This window comes from Protopterus annectens, chromosome 5.part1, assembly GCF_019279795.1.
Source record: "Protopterus annectens isolate FY-2018-M chromosome 5.part1, PAN1.0, whole genome shotgun sequence".
Classification (NCBI taxonomy): domain Eukaryota; kingdom Metazoa; phylum Chordata; order Ceratodontiformes; family Protopteridae; genus Protopterus; species Protopterus annectens.
The window spans coordinates 555,300,219-555,318,140 of record NC_056736.1 but is presented as its reverse complement, the minus strand read 5'-3'; the positions used below and the strand labels follow the sequence as shown (position 1 = coordinate 555,318,140).

At 42.0% G+C, this 17,922-nt stretch overlaps 1 protein-coding gene across 2 annotated transcripts in view; it reads left to right on the top strand.

Moving 5' to 3' along the window:
- Nucleotides 1-17,922, top strand: part of RB1 (RB transcriptional corepressor 1) — a 3,440,561-nt gene that overhangs the window by 2,953,953 nt on the left and 468,686 nt on the right. For both annotated transcript variants that reach the window (XM_044073175.1, XM_044073174.1), the window contains exon 18: nt 10,967-11,085. In XM_044073175.1, the coding sequence (XP_043929110.1) occupies nt 10,967-11,085 (119 nt within the window). The remainder of the gene's footprint in view (nt 1-10,966; nt 11,086-17,922) is intronic.

Below are 17,922 nucleotides of genomic sequence, written 5' to 3'. Positions count from 1 at the left end.
TCAGTAAACTGTCCCAAAGCATGTGTCTTCACTTCCCTTTGTAGTAACAAATCACTTCAGACATTTGAGTTCTGAGAATCATTCAAAAAGGCTACAACTGGCATTTGGAATTCCTTATTCCTCCTCCTATATCTGCACAAACTACCCTGTTTCCTCCTACACTGAATCAAATGTTGACTCAGGGGGTCACCTGTCCACCCAAATCAAAACGGAGAATATTTTATTCAAGAGTCTTTCTGTAACCAAAGAAAGGAGGAGTGTGGAGACCTGTTCTTTTCTGAACCTTCACATCAATGTCCCAAAATTAAAAATGCTTTCTCTGCAGTCTTTGCTACCTTCCAATCCACTTCTCAGTTGTTTAACTCCGGATTTAAAAGATACTTATCATATTCCAGTTTTCAAAGGTTTCAGACCTTTAAGATTTTCTATGCCAGGTTTACATTTTCAATTCTTTGCCTTAACACTTGGTTTGTCTGCAGCTCCAAGGGTGTTTACAAAGTGCAAGGCACCAATAATAGCCAGTTGCAGGTTACAGGGAATTCACATTTTCCAGTATTTGGACAACTGTCTTATTTTTGCAGACTCCTAACTTGTCAAAAATCTCTGACTTAAGTAAAAAAAAAAAAAATTTAATTTCTCCAGATCTTTTGGGTTTCTAATACCATGACGGGAATGGACCTCATTCCTAAGTCAAAGTGTGATTAAAGCTCATATAATTAGTATTGTTTCAATCTTTGATGTCAGCCAAAAGTGCTCTTTGCAGCACCTGCAGTGTGCCCAGTAATGACTCCTCCTGTAATTTGTACGGGGTTACATGTATTGCTAACATATCTAAATAGGATTGTGGATTCTTTTTTACAAGACCCATTGCTCCTACTACTACTATTGGAACTGTCTGGGTATCTTTCTTCCTTGCTCTCATTTCTACCTGCAAATCTTGATATTTTATGACTTTTTGTCTCTCTTTTCGCAAGACACTGTACTCACTGGGTGTGGCGATTTCAGTCATCAATGCCACTTTTGTTTTCTTTTCATGGACCACTATATCTGGTTTTCTAGCTTCTATCTTTTAAACTGTTAGTAATAGGTGATCCCATGTGATGTAAACATAATTTTCTATGATGCTTTTTTGCTCATGTTTCCAGTATTTTTCAGCCACTTCAGTACCATAATGTTTGCACAATCCCCAGTGTAACAGCCTTGCCACATTATTATGCCTTTCGGTATACAGTCCTTCTGCCATTAGTATGTCACAGCCAGCAACAAGATGTGCAAGTGTTTCCAGTTCAGTTTTACAAAACCTGCATTTGTTTGTTTCTCCCACATGTTCAATGGACTTTGTAAACCAGCATGTACGTAGCCCACTATCTTGGACTACCAATGTTAACCTTTCATCTCTTGGTTTGAATTTGCCTCTCCTTAACCATTCTTGCATTTGTTTCTGATCAACATGAGGTTCTTCCAGAAGTTTTCTATACTTGCAACTATATTTATGCATTTTCCGCATTTCTTGCCTTCTCAGTCTGGTCCCTTCACCTTATATTTTTTCTTTCGTTTTTTAGCACATTCAGTAGCTACCTTATTTTTATCTACTTCTGGTTTGAATTCCATTCCTGCTTGACGCCGATATGCTTCTGCTAGAATAAGCAGAGAAGTCATCTTAGATTTATTCTCCTCATGTTTCAAAACTTTCATTACATTTGGGTCTTGAGGTCAGCAGATATGAATGTTTTCCTATCTAATTTATCCAACATGTTTTGGGGGCCAGTCAGTCACTCCAAAACTGTACGTTAGGACAGGAATAGCAAATTGGTTTATAGCTTGGATTTTGTTCCTAGATGTCAACAGTGTTTTCAAGATTAATTTAAGTCTTCCAAAGTATTCCTTACTAAGTTTTATTCGCATTTGTTCATGTTTTATTGTTAATCATTCATCAATTCCCAAATATTTATACACGCCCTCTTGCTCAAGTTCTTTTATATCATATTTTTGTCCCAAACTGCTGTTTTCCTGGTTCTGTAGTTTTCCTGCTTTAAAGGTTGCTTTTGCACATTTATCAAGACCAAATGACTTTCTTATATCATCTGAAAAAGTTTTGACAACTTGCAGTGGTACTTTCAGTTCCTCATCTGATGAGCTATACAGTTTTAAATCATCGACAAAGAGAAGATGAGAAGTCTTTACACATGTTTTCTAGGAACCAAATTATAGCCATGGCCTAAGCTGTTAAGTAGACAGCTTAGTGGGTTAAGGGCAAGGCAGACTTGCAGTGGTGACAGAGAGTCACCCTGGTATATTCCCCTTTGAATTTTTAGCCTTGGGATTATAATTTGCCCTTTATCATGACTTAATTGCAAAGTGGTCTGCCACGGTTTCATGGTTACTGTTATGTAGTCGATCAGTGTAGGGTGTATCTTATAAATTTTTAAGCACTCTCTTATCTATGAATGTGGGATACTATCAAATGCTTTTTTGTAGTCAATCCATGCATACTTAGATTCTTCCCCCTTTTACAGTTCTACACTATGAGTTTAACAACAAATGATCCTTTGTTCCATATGACTTTTTTATTGCCCTTTTGTTCTACTGCCATAATTAAGTTTTCTTCTAAATGACTAAAAACTCTTTTGGCATCAATTCCCATCTTTAGTTTATATGTTGTTGGAAGACAAGTTATTGGTCTATAATTTTTAGGGTAGCTTGCAGGTTCACTCTTAAGAAGGAGCATTGGTTTTCCCATTGTTAGCCAGGTTGTTTGTCTGTTTGCAGTGCGCATATAAATAGTTCTTACTCATTGCTAAATCTTTGTGCAAAGATGTTAATACTTTTAACCAAAAGTTAGTTACTGCATCTGGGCCTGGGGTTTTCCAATTAGAGGCTTTTCTTAACTTTGTTTCAATCTTGCTGGCTGTTACTTCATCCCATTTCATATCCTATACCTTTAAACTTCTTTCTTTGATGACTTCTATTCATTTAGCATCTTTATTATGTTCTACAGGATCTTCATAGACAGCCTACAATTGCAAAGTACCTTGCAAAGGTAAGGGAAAACAGCTCTTAAACCTTACAAAAAAGCACCTAAACAGGCATGTCCAAGGGTCAGCTTCCGGTGGTTTCTCTTGTCAACCTGGTGAATCTGGGCATACTGGGGCAATGCGGCAACTGCCTCATGTACACAGACAATCCTCTCCTCCTACCACCCAACACTACAACATGTGAGAGATGCACTTACATAGTCAAACTGGAAGCAAAGCTCTCTCCGGTCAAGACTGTGCTAGACAGTCAAGAGGAGAAGGCTAACACCTGCATTTCACCTCTAGCAACTCATAGCCCTTCAAAACCCACGCCATCAACTCCCACACATAGCAACACTAAACCCACATATGCGGAAGCCCTTAACATTAACCTGACCAAGCAACAAGGACCTCCGAAGCCAAAACGCAAACAAACACCAGTCACAACCAAAGTGACACACAGCTCACAACACCAGTGTGCCACCCAACAGCAGCCCCTAAGGCAAGACCATGTACCCAACACTTTAATCATAGGTGACTCTATAATCAGGCACACTGATGTCCCACTCACCAGGCTGAGCAAGGAGAAAATTACAGTCAGCTGCCTGTCGAGTGCATGCGTTATGTGGCAGATCCTAGCACCCGAGTCACTCCACAACAAGTACAAATACGACTCTTTCATTGTCCATGCTGGAGTAAATGACTTGAGACGTACCTCCCTGGACTACATGAAAAGAGACATGGAAGAGCTATTGGATCATGTGACCCAGGCACGTATGACCCTAGCTCTGAGTAGCATCCTGCCTTCACCCAGAATGATACTACAGTATAAGGACAAAATGATTGACTTCAACAATTGGCTAAGCTTCTGGTGTCATTCAAAGGGGATCCAGTATTTGTCTGCCTGGGAAGACATGATCAACAAACCACGATGCTTTCCCAGAGATGGTCTGCACCTGTCACCCCTGGGATTCAGGTTACTGGCTTAAGCACTTGCCACCCCTATAGTGCCTTTTTTAGGCAAGGTTCAAAGGATAAAACCACCACTGTAACAGATACAAGCATGCAAAATCTGAAGGTAATGCTACTCAATGCTAGAAGTCTAAACCTCAAAATGCACTCTCTCGAGGCACTCCTAAAAATGGAGAACATCGATATCTGTGCAGTGACTGAGACCTGGTTCAAGGCTGCAGAGAGCACCCCTGCAATACCAGGCTACAGTTCTTACCACACTTTTTGGCCACAAAACCAAGACCGAAACACTAAAGGTGCAGGAGTGTCCATATTCACCAAGGATATTCACACCTCCAGGCTAGTTGCCCAACACAATGCATCTGAAATTCTCCAGGTGCAACTAACACTAGGTAAGACTGCAGTCCAAATTGTAGCTTGCTACAGATCCCCCACCATAGCCCAAGATCCTCACTACACCTTCCTAAACATACTGGAAAATATTAAGATACAACCAAACACCCTAATACTACGTGATTTCAACTACCCTGCCATTAATTGGGAAAACTACTCGGGTACCAACTCCTTTTCCCAACAGTTCTTGGAATTTATAAATTCCAATGCCCTGGATCAACTAATCCATTTTCCCACTAGGGGCTCCAATATCCTAGACCTGGTCATTACCAACATGGGAGATAGATGCTCCACACCAGTGGTCACCCCCTCATTGGTCAGGTCCAACCATAAGCAAATCACCCTTGACATCCACATCCCACCCCCATCCCCCAGTAAGGAAACCTCCTTAAAAAACTTCTCCAAAGCCAACTTCATGCTACTAAAGTCAGACGTGACAAACTTCACAACACCCAAGCAGACAGGATCTGGATGTTTGACTGCAGAATCCTACACTAAGGCACTGTACGAGTACATCCACTCGTGCATGAATCGTGCCATCCCAAATAGAACCAAGATGCTCTTCTCCAAAAAAAGGAAGCCAATCTGGTAGTCCCCTGCTATAAACAAACTATTCAACAGAAGGAAGAAACTGTTGCAGAAAAGAGGAAAATCCCAGGATGCAAAAAAACTCCCTCACCAGCCTCAGTAAAAAGCTGAGATCCCTCATAAAATCCTCAAAAGCTAGTTACGAAAATAAAATTGCCAAAGATTCCAAAGACAACCACAAGGCATTCTATAGTTATGTCTAGAATCTAAATGGCAATGCTCAGATCTGCTCTGAACTACAACAGAATGGCATTAAATATACTGATCCCAAGGATATTGCCAATATCCTGGCAGATCAATTTAGTGCCAACTTCACTCCCCTCTCACCCCCTAAAGGGCCCATCTCAATACCAAAAGATTGCCAAATTCCGATAATCACAGCCACACAGGTAGAAACAGCACTCCCCAAAGCTAAGAATACAACATCCATGGGACCAGATGACATCCCAGGCTGTGTACTACATGAACTACAAAATGAACTGGCACCCCACCTAAGTGTCATGTTTAATCATAGCCTCACCTCAGGCTTCGTGCCCACTGAGTGGCGCACAGCTACAGTTATCCTGCTCCACAAAGGAGGATCCACCTTGGATCCCGGGAACTACCGTCCCATCAGTCAGCACAAGCTGATCTGCAAAGGGCATGGGAACACATTATCATGGGAACTTATTAGCAAGACATTGACACCTCAGACATTGGATCCCACCCAGTTTGGAGTTTGTTAAGGGAGAGAGGTCTTGTCTCCTGAATCTGATTGGCTTCTTGAGTGGTCTCCAGAGCTGTGGGCGAGGGTAAGGGGAGGTCATGTCCCACAGCCTATAATATGGCAGCCAACAACACTCCCCCACCCATCCCCACTCTGGAATCAAGCTGGGCGCAGCAAAGCTGGGTTACTTGATGGGCGTTCAGCTGGCAACTGCCTTACTGCCATACTGTAGAACTGAACCGGCTCAAAATTCAGCTCCTAGCAGCAGACAACAAGTGAAAAATTAGGGGTACAGTCCTGGGACCACTCCTGGCACCACTCTTTCTCTGCAGTACAGGCAAACACTAAAGGACCTGGCTAACAAAGTTTGCAGATGACTGCAAACTGGGAGCCATATGCAATTCCCAAATGATGTGGATATTCTACAAAAATATTACAACCAAAGGGTACTACAGTGAGAGTCTGAGCCAGCAGAATAGGCTGCCAGCTTAATGCCAAGGAGATGTATAAAAACCCACATTTGGTTTGCAGAACATACATGGCAAGTGTGATGAGAGACAAGTGTGGACACAAGACATCAGTGTGGCTGGACAGTGGTCCACATTTTCGATCACCACATTGCCACAATTGTCTCGTACACCACCTCAACACAAATATCACTATCCAGAAAAGAGGTCATTTGGTACATCCAATTGTCCCTGTCATTATTATCATTAAGGATTATAATGAACCTATAATGCATCATTTGACATCATTTGGTATGTGCATCATACACAAATGGAAGGCCACAGAAACCTTACTACAAAAATCACAGGCCTAAAAATTAGCCCTTATGCTGACAGCTAAAAAAAACTGCATATCATCTCTGTGAAAATCTCTCTACTGTGAGTCTATCTCTGCTTAGGAAAGGAGGTGCTGTTGGCTGAGCTCCATGACATGCTCCCATAAAGAGATCCCAATCCTCAACTCCCCATACTCTAGAATAGACTGCCCATACATGTCAAGCAGAGCACCTCATTGACCCTCTTCAAAAAGAACCTTGATGATTGGATGGGAGATAGGAAATTCACCCCGGGGATCATGTCAGTCGGCCTGCTAGACAGGGGCCCAGAGAAGTAAATATTGTGGGGAAAAAATTTCCAGGGAATTGTTATGGCTAGGCTTGCATAGGCCTTAGGGCCGATAGCCTAGTACCAACCTATGAACCTATGTATCTATTTTCTTCTTTCTTTGGCAGTCTTCAATTCCTTTTACCTTGTTTCCCAGTTCTCTATAAAACTTTTTTGGGTCATCAGTAAATTGATTATTTTGTAATTTTCCTTTATATTTAACTGTGCATCTTCTAAGTGTTTCTGCCCATGCTTAGATTTTTCATTTATTTGTGATAGTGTATGATAGATCCCGGTCTGTTCTAATACTGCTCATTGCTTTTATCACGTCTATCTTAGTATTTTTGTTGATCTGTTCCCTCTCCTATATTCTAACAGTGACACTTCTCATCTTAATTGCTTTGCAGTTTTCTCTGTTCGATACTTCCATGATGGTGTTCGATTTCTCCCCTTCCTGTACCTGAGTATCCTGTGTTCTTGTGGTAGAATGTTATCAGTTATTAATTTTGCTGCATAGTAATATATCCTGTTTACTTCTATTATATCTCATGGATCTCTATGGGCAGTGCTAATTACTGTGTTCATTTGTTTTAACAAACTTCTGACTTTTTCAGTTTTATTGACCTTCTGCAGTCTTTCTTTTATTGATCTTAATATGTCTATGTCTGTTAAATCAAGCAAGTCTTCTCTTAGCTCATTTTCTTCTAAAGTGAGAGCAGATTTTTTGTTTTCCATTTCCTGTGGGCATTATATAGAAAGTTCTATAGCATCTTCCTGTGTCACCTTCTCTTCAATTTCATCCTGTGTCATCCGTTGCTCTGTCATATGGGAACTCACTGGCCTTTCACTTGTCAACATTGACTGCGTCAGACTTTCCACAGTTTCCTGTTCCTTCCCTTGCAGTCCAGCTTCAAGTGGTTCCTCAAATCTGTTTGGTTTGAGCACCAGTTCTCCCCATCATATCAGATTCCAGTACTGAGATTTGTGAAAAGAGTGCTAACTACGGTATGTGGGCCCAAATCTTCCTTTTTGTGTTCTACTTAGTCTTTAAGCATATACGCCTTGGACTTTAACTGGGGAGCTGTTTCTGGGGGGGGGGGGGGGCAGTGGAAGTAGCAGGACAGACTGAAACACACAAATGTCAGACATGAAGACTCTAATAAATACTCTTAGTTATCTAAATCGTATTTGGGTTATAGGCCCTCTGCTAGTAATCTTGGGCAACACCACAGTGATGTGATCCATAAACAGACAAGGGAGAAGCAGATCCTACCCCCTTTTCAGACTAATTATGGTAGACCGGGAGCTAGCAACTCAACACGGTCTGTCCCTACAGGATACTTAAAGTTCTGTAAGAGCAGAATATTGTCACAAACAAGCTAGGCATGACCAGGACAGATTCCCATGAAATGTAGCAATTCCAGGAATTGATCTGACAGTTGGAAGAGAAGTTACAGCTTTGAGCTTTAGTTCCTGTGATACAGAGTTGGGTTCCCTTAGCCCTCATTTGCCTCATGTGTGACCTTTAGCAAATCACTTTAACCAGACATTGTTCTTGGGTTGCCCCTGAAAAGGGACCATCTCCCTAAACCTGGGAACAAATAAGATTATTATTGTCACCACCATCATCATCATCATCATTCGTCTGTTGGAAACTCCTCATAGAGATCTGTATGCTTTCATTCAAAATAAATCATTAAAGACATTCTGCTGCTGGACTCCATGCACAAAGGCCTGGAAGACTGATACCTTTTCATTCTCATGGACAGAAATGTTTCTGTATGCCTTTCCTCTGATAACCGGGGATCTTCTACAAATTCAGAAGCACAGTCCCAGGATAATTATCTCCAACAGTGTTGCAATTATCACAGGCTTCCTCAAAGAATGGACTTGTCACAAGATCGTTTTTTGTTTGATACACCCTAACCTTCAGCTTCTTGAACTGACTGCCTGGATAATAAAATCTTAATACCTTTAGGTAGCTGTTTTTGGAGGACATGCAACAGGTATTAGAGGAGGCTAAGAAACCTGCTACTATAAAACTATGTGGGGTAAGTGGAAAAGATTTCCTAGTTGGTGCCAAAGTAAGTACCAGGATCCTTTTGAGGCTCAGATGTCTGTGATTCTACTGGCCTTTCCTATTCTTTTATAAAGATTCACCTTTCAGTCATTTCTACTTCTCTGTCCATAGATTACCCCCTTTCTACCAGCTTTAAGTCAAAGAATTTTTGAAAGGGGTTTTGCATATCCTTCCACCTAGAAGACTGGTGGCTCCTCCTTGAGATCTTAATTTTGTACTAGGACTACACATTTACCATTAAGACTGGGTCATGAAGCTGATGTGAAGTTCTTAACTTAGAAAACAGTGTTATTAATTGCTATAACTTCTGCAAGAAAACTATGTTGCAAGCTCTTGTGGCGAGTCAGTCTAGTCGCATTTTTCACAAAGGCAGGATAACTTTAAGAACAAATTCTTCATTTAAGCCTAAAGTGGTTTCAGAGTTTTCTTTGAGCCAATAAATCAATCTGTTTCTTTCCGGAATAACAAATAGTAAGGGAGAAAGAATTTTACACAAAATAGCAACACAGATACTACATTGACAAGCCTAATTCCTTCAGGAGTTCTGGCCAACTGTTTATCTTTTATGAAGGTAAGAAAAGGGAATGATCTATATCAAAACTTCTAAACTTTGGTAATCAACCCCTGTAGCTAAGGCTACCACCACAGTGATCATATTATGAATATAGTGCAGCAGCTTAAGTACATTTACAGTAATTGTCGATGTTCAAAGCTGTTACAGTAGGACACCTGCCCTCAATCCCCTTTCTTTTAGTTGTATTTTTTGCCATGGTGTGGATATTTTTTATTTTCTCTTTTTCCTAGTATATATGTAATTAGTGGGGCTTTAGCCTACCTTACTCTGAGGCAGACATCTGTGAAGGTTTGGCGCCCTAACCACTGACTTTATTCTGCTTTCCTTCAGTTGTACAGTGGTTAAGTCTTTTGGAAGGTGTCCTTAAGCTTTGGAAGCATTATATGTGTGGGAAGTAGAAAATATCAACTGAAAGGTATGTCACTCAAACTGCTTGACATCCTGTATGTAGGTTGTGAACTTGAAAGCTTAACCTTTGAACCTATAATCTTTAATTTAAATGACCAGGTTTTTACCACAATTGTCTATTTTTTATAAATTCTTTTTTCTAAAATGTAGAGGTTTGTTCTGCACGGATGGTTTGGTTCACACTGCACTCTGCAATTTCAGTGCTACCATATCTGTTTGAATTAACATGGTTATGTTTTATTGAATCAGAGATCATATTATTTAGTAGCTAGAATATTTGCAGGATTGAATCCTATATAATCATTTTTTTCAGTGAAGTCTTCCCTCTTTGGCTGTATACCTTTATTTTATTTGTTGACTAGGTTAAGTGATCTGTTTTTTTCTGTACCCTTTTCGGCTATGAGTCTGACCACAAGGACAAAGAAAACGTATATTAGATGTGTTGTGGAATTTTAGTGTAGTTTGCAGACATGTTGATAGGAAGTGGAAGGAAGCCAAAGTACCCAGAGAAAGACTTTGCATACACAGGGAGAATACGTGAAGCTCCACACAAGAAAGCGACAAGGGATGAAGTTTGAATGCTATACCATCCTTGAAATATCACTATCAATTATTACTGAGATACAGTATTGGTTGTAATATGTACTGCTTTCTGTCTAGCAGGTGTGAGGCACTTGTTACTGCAGAGACAAGTAAAAAAGATTTTTTTGTATAGATGGGGAAATTGCATATTGAGGAAGAATCTTATCTAGAGCTTTCTGAGGTCCGTCTTTGATTTATTTATTTGCTATTTACTATGATTAACTTTTTTTTTGAGTCTGCACCTTGTGACGTACTTTGTCTGTAGGCAGTATTCCACCCTGTAACTGGGCCTGTCCAGAATCTTTCAGAGGAGATTATTCAACAAGGCCACTTTAACTTCTTCCACAGTTTAGTGGTATTAAGCATGAAAATTATTTCACCTTGGTGCCTAGTCAAGAATCTGTGCTGACAGCATCACTACACTGCAGTGCCAATTATAATATATATATATATATATATATATATATATATATATTCTGTTTAAACTTGGGGTGCTTACTTCAGACAACTAACTACTTTTTACTTTTTTTCTTTGCTTAGGATTCACCTATTTTTGAGCTGATAAAACAGTCACGGGAACAAGAAGGGCAGACAGAGCAACCTGAGCCAACTAGCAGCTTTAGCCTACCACTCCAGCACAGCCACACTGCTGCAGACTTGTAAGTAAATTACCTTCTCCAGTGTTGCTTATTTTGTACTTTGTTTTGAGAGATGTGTAATATGTGATAGTGCTGGTAAAATGGTCAGATGGATTTTTTTCTTTGACCCAGTCTCCTTGACAACCTTCTGGCCAGTCCATCCTGGGCACCCAGTGGACCTGTGTGTTTCCTGAGGTGAAAGCTCAGTGGCCCATTCATTTTGTAAGAGTAAGAGTCAAGTGAATTGAGTGCAGGAGCCTCATCCAATTAGTGAGTGAGATTTTGTTGTTTTAAGACCTGTTCTTCTGTACTTGCTGATTGACATCCAAGGGGCTGGCATGTAGTGGGATTTAGCAATCCACATCCACTCTCTGCATGTGACGTGATCAGTTGATCTTGCTTCCCTTGTTGGACCTTCTTGCAGTCTCTTGTCTGCACCTGAGAATCTATCACTGTGTGTGTGTGTGTGTGTGTGTGTGTGTGTGTGTGTGTGTGTGTGTGTGTGTGTGCGCGCGCACGTGCACACACATCAGGCACACAGCCCTTTCTCTTCCTGAGAAGGATTAGCTATCTAAATCTTCATTCCTTTCCTACCCCACAGTTTCAACAGATGTCTGACTGTAAACTGAACTTGGGCTACTTGAGTTGTAGACCAGGCTTTATCCCGCTATGCTAGTGAAGCTGGCTAAAATGATAAGTTGAATTTAAATCAAATAGCTGTAGCTATTGTTTTTTTTCCTGCTAGATGTGGTATTTACAGTGTTTACAGCTGTAGTGCCAATAGAAGCTATCCAAGCAGACCTAGTCATTGCTCATGTTTTAAAGATGATGGTTAGTCTGTGTAAACTACTACTTTTAAATGTTCTTGAGCTCACTGATCCAATTACACTATATAGTTAAATTAAAACTTGTAAAGATGTATACAGAAAACTTTTTTTCTCTTAACTCTTTATATTTGAGGTTTGTATAACTCTGTCAAATGTGCTAATTCATCTTAAGTTGCACTGAATGTCTAGAACATAATGTTAGTTGCTGTCAAATGAGTAAACAAGAAATTGTACTGTTCAACAGTGCAATGTAATTTTTTTCTCAGTTGGCTGTGTTAGTGATTGTAATATGTTGTATTGTCAACGGATATAGTAATTTTCTGAATGTAAGAAAAAAATTCAAGTTGTTGCTGTATAATTGCTTCGGTGCCTGGGTTGTGACAGAAAATGGTTCTAAAACTACCCCATCTACTTTGTTAATAAATCAGTAAATAAATAAAGTAGACATACTGTGAGAGAATTGCAATGGAGATGCATTCTGAGCTCCATCTTTGACTTGTGGATTCATCTTGATGAATGAGACCACATTGTCAGAGAAGGTGTACCAAAACTGGTCAAGAATTTATACTTTAAAAGGCTTCAGGAATTCATATTTAATAAAGCTCCAGGACTACTAAAAATTTAAACATCAGTGCCTGACAACAGTTGAGTGAAGGAGATAGCTGAATACTTTATTTTTATGTCAGTTATTACTAGAAGTTATTAAAGTAAAAATCCACGCTATTATCAGTAATTATTAGTAAACTGTTAAGAATAGACGCTAAAATGGAGAGTTTTTTTTAAATAAAGTGGCAATAAGAAAGGAAATGGAGAAGGGCCTGACATTTTATTTGAATGTATCCCAAAGGCTGCCCTCTGGTGTTTCAGAAGTTAAAATGTTTTGGGCATCCATCCAGGCAAAGCTGAAAATGCTGAAGTCTTATCTAGCAGTACTTGAGGACAGAACCTCATTCATATCTGTAAGACAATGGAGTCCATCAGTATGGAACTTACTAACAGGGACATAGGCTCATGTGTGATTACTAAGCTAATGACCCCAGGGGTCCTTTTTAAGTCTAGCCATCCTTCTCAAATGGATCTGACAAGTTTTGATACCCTAGGGTTATTTAAGGGGTATATGTAAGCTTGTGCATGAGTGTTCAAGTATTCATAGGCTCTTTGTCTAACAGAGACATAGGTGCTAGGCCAGAAGTAAAATTTCCACTTCCCCATCCATTGGTCCAAGTTGCACTTAAATTGGATTAGGGAAGAACTCTGATTTGTATAGATGGAATACCTGTTCCAGTGAAGGAGTCGTCACTGAGATACATACCCGTCACTTCAACATCTCCTATTTATGTTGCAGATGAGGTTTAGGTTCCTAGATTGGGTAATTTTGATGCTGTTTGTTTTGCAGATGTGCAGGGATGCTTTTTAGGCAAGGCTACAGATTGCCTCTCAGCAGTCTGTAGGAGACTGAGTACAGGTATAGGGTTTTGAAGTGGTCCACATTGGTTCCATGGAGTAATGGTTATAGGTTCGTAGGTTCATACTAGGCTATCTGCCCTAGGGCATTTATAAGCCTAGCCAGAATGTGTTTGGCTTTCGCCACCCATTTTAAATTAATTTTGCTATGCCCTTTTTTGAGGTTAGTATACTGTGCCTCTGTCTAGCAGTGACACAGAAGTGATACCCGGGGTAAACCTACGATCTCCCATCCACTCATCAAGATTCCTCTTGAAGAGAGTCAATGAGGGACTCTGCCTAACCTGGACTGGGATTTTATTCCAGAGTGAAGGGAGCCTCTGGGTTATGAATCTGTCCCTCCAGCATGTCCTATTTATTTCAGTGCTGAGGTTCAAGTCTCTCGAGCATGTAGCTCGATGGGATTTGGATTTTCTGAGGTGCAGCATGTCCATTAATTCTGGGTTGGACATGGCTTTACACGTCAGGCACAGATCGAGCACTCTGGACTCTGAATCCAGTGATGTCCTTCAAGAATGCAACTGCAGTCATAACATATGGGTTGTCCTGCCTCAGGCAGCCCTCGGTCGGCCGAATTCCAAAGTCTGGGTCTGGCGTCGGCTGGTGTCGCCTCCTCTCCGACGTCACAACGGCTGGAGTATAAAGGCATCAGCCGATGCCATCTTCTTCAGTGTCTTTCTTGCCGCGCGGTGCCCGAAGCAGAAGCAGTTCGCAAGTGCCGGTCGGTCAGCTCCTGTGTTTTCAGTACCGAAGTCATCTAAAAGCTAAGTACCCCATTGGGGAACATTTTTTCTTGCCTCAGCCGATGTCAGAACAAATTGAGAAAGTTAATAATTGTTTGTCTTGTGGTAAACAAATACCTCATAAGGACTTCCATTCTTACTGTCTTCCTTGCCTGGGCCCAGACCACAACGTCTCGGCCTGCGCTGCCTGTGCTTGCTTTAATAAGCGCACTCTCAGACGCCGGGCAGAATTTGCTGAAGACTTTTTCGGTGAATCCTTTGCGTATATCATGCCGTCGGATCAACCGACAGCGCAATCTTCCAAAAAACGGAAGGACCGGGACCGGCTTCCTCGGCCCGCGTCCTCTACCGATACTACTCCTAGACCCTCCGCTAGTGCTTCGGTCCCTGCAGAAGCGGTAACTCAACCGCTCCAGGTTGACGACACAGCGTTAACTCTTCCTTCGGTCCTGGAGACCTCTCCGGTGCCGGTTGTTGATTTTCCTCTGGAAACCGAATTTCTTGATTTACCCGACACCATTCCGGTGGACAAGGTCACTCCTGCACGTGGGGCTGCTAGGCCTCCTGTATCTATGTCCATCAAGGCCTTTGCACGTGCTAAGGCCGCCAGCCAGGCCAAAGCCCATCCTAAACCTGCTGTCCAGGCCCCCTCCTCGGATAAACAGATAATGTCTCTTGCTGCAGACCTTATTTCCCTTATCAGGGGGTCTCAGCCTCACCCAGACAGAGGTTCTCAGCCTCCTGCAGAGAAAAGGCCTAGAACTGAGCAGGCTGAGAACCTCTCTTCAGATGAGGCCTCTGGGGATTCTGAGCATTCTGATATTCAAGAAGAATCCTTCCAGGCCTATGAGGACTCTGATGCTGAGGAATCACTTCCCTCTGCCTCTCCTCCAGAGGATTTCTCGTTTGGTGAAGTCCTGCACTCAATGAGGGAACATTTCCAATGGCAGGGTCAGGAATTCTCTGATTCCAGGAAAAGGCTCTGTACCTTCCTCAAGCTTCCCCAGCACAGACCTTTAGCTATTCCTCCTGTGATGGATGTTTTGGATGATGTCTTCTCCGATTCCAGTGCTAACCCTGATTCTCTCCCCCCTGCTCCTGTCAAGCCAGACAGATATTACAGAGTCCCTGACACTCACAAACATCTCTTTAAGGCCCACACCGTGGATTTAGAAACTATTTCACAGGGTCCCAAGAGAGTGGCTACCTCCACTGCCAAGAATCCTTTGCCAGCGGATAGGGAAGCCACGTCTATGGAGAGATGGGGTAAAAAAGTTTATACCTCCACCACCCTAGCCATGAGGTCACTTAACTGCCCTTTTCATATGTTTCAGTACCAGGATTTTTTACTGGATGATTTACAGAAAAAGTTAGCCTCTCCTGAGCCATTTGACAGAAAGGCATTGCAGGATCACATACATAACACTCAGCAGGTTAACAATCATTTTCTTCAGTGTGGTTATGATGCATTGGAAGCTTCATGTAGGGCAGCTATGACTGGGGCTGTTATACGTAGACATGCTTGGTTAAAAGATCAGCCACTGCCAGACCATGTCAAAGTAAAGTTACTGGCTGCATCTCTGGAAAAACAGAAGCTTTTTGGTGCTAATGCACAAGATGTGTTGAAGTCCATTGAGGAAAAAGCTAAGTCAGTACAGACAGTCAAGGATTTCCTCCAGGTTCAGCCTCCCAGATTCAGTAGAAACTGGCCTTCAAAGAATTGGTCCTTCCCAGACTCGGACAAGTTTCAAAGGGGAAAGAACAGGCGTGGCCGAGGTCAATACCGAGGCTCCTACAGGGGCCGCCAATGGCAACCTACAAATCAAAGAAGTGCTGCAGCCAGTCCAGCTGCACCACAAGGACAATCACAATGACTTGACTTTCATACCGCCTACAAGGGCTCAGAGAGAAGCACCCTTGGGCGGAAAATTATCCTTATTCTCAAAAAACTGGCATATCTTAACCAAGGACAGCTGGATTCTGGATTTAATAGACAAGGGTTACAGATTCCACTTCCATACTTTACCTACAAGACAAGGCATGCCAAACCTGCCACACCATCAAAGGGCAGAGACAATCATTCAAATTTCAAAGCTATTAAGTATAAAAGCAATAGAAAAGGTACCTCCTCAGGAACAAGGCCAGGGATTTTATTCAAGACTGTTCCTTGTTCCAAGAAAGGAAAACAAATGGAGGCCTATACTGGACTTGTCTACCCTAAATACCTTTCTCATTGTGCCAAAGTTCAAAATGCTGACGTTACAGCAACTCCTTCCCATGCTGGGCAAGGGGTCTTGGCTGGTCCCTCTGGACCTCAAGGAGGCATACCTGCATGTCCCAATCAGACAAAGCTGCAGAAGATACCTCAGATTTCTTGCAGGGACAGAGCATTATCAATTCTCAGCATTGCCGTTTGGCTTATCTACTGTGCCCAGAGTGTTCACGAAATGCCTGGCATCAGTAGTGGCACACTGCAGACTCCAGGGAATTCAAATATACCCCTACCTGGACGACTGCGTCATACAAGCAGACAACAGACAAACCTTAATAAAAAACTTGGACTATGTCATGCAATTACTACAGGCCTTGGGATACACAGTCAACATTCAGAAATCAAGACTACTGCCATCCCAACAGATTATTTTCCTAGGAGCCAAACTGGACACACAAACACAAATGGCCTGCCTCACAGAGGAAAAACAACAGCAGTTACCAGAGTACTTCAAAGGCCTACCACAGCTCTCCCAGATGACTGCAAGGAAACTCCTGCAGGCCCTGGGGTTCATGGCATCATGCATCCTTCTGATACCTTTGGCAAGACTTCATATGAGAAAGCTGCAATGGTATTTGAAAAGCTTATGGTCCCAACACAGCCAAAGCCTAGAGGATGTAATCCCACTTATTCCATATCTGCAAAAAGAATTCTTGTGGTGGGCTCAAGCAAGTCAATTAAACAAAGGCATGTCTTTCAACAGACCTCAAGCAGGTCAAATAATTACAACAGACGCCTCAGACCATGGATGGGGGGCGCACATGGAGGACAGATGCGTTCAAGGTCAGTGGACACCAAAGGAAAGACATCTGCACATAAATCAAAAAGAGATGTTGGCAGTGACACATGCAATCGAGAGTTTCGAAAAATCACTGCAGCAAGGGCATTTACTAATAAGGACAGACAACACCACTGTCATGTGGTATATAAACAAGCAGGGAGGGACTCATTCATACCCCCTCTGCAGACTAACAATGAGTCTCTGGGAAAAAGCACTGAGTCTGAATATACACCTGCAATCCCAGTTTGTGCCAGGCAAGGACAATGTACTGGCGGACAAGCTGAGCAGAAATTTCTTGGATCCACACAAATGGATGCTGCACCCCACATTTTCTCACAAATAACAAAGACATGGGGGAGACCGGACATAGATCTCTTTGCGTCTCACACGAATCATCACCTGGAAAATTTCTGTACCAGGACCCACCATGCTCTAGCCTGGACAACGGATGCTCTCTCCTTCAGCTGGAATTCCCTAAAAATTTATGCATTTCCTCCTCTGCCACTGTTGACCAAGGTGATCCTGAAGATCAAAGCAGAACAACCAACAGGCATTTTGATAGCTCCAGACTGGCCAAAGCAACACTGGTACCCGTTGCTGTTGACTACAGGACTGTTCACCAAAACCTGAAAACAATACATCTGACAGCCTGGAGGTTACCTTAACTCCTGCTTCCAATCTTTCCAAGGCAGTGCAGGACATCTTATTGGAAGCACGCAGACCGTCCACCAGAAAAACCTTTTCAGCCAAGTGGAAGAGATTTAGCATCTG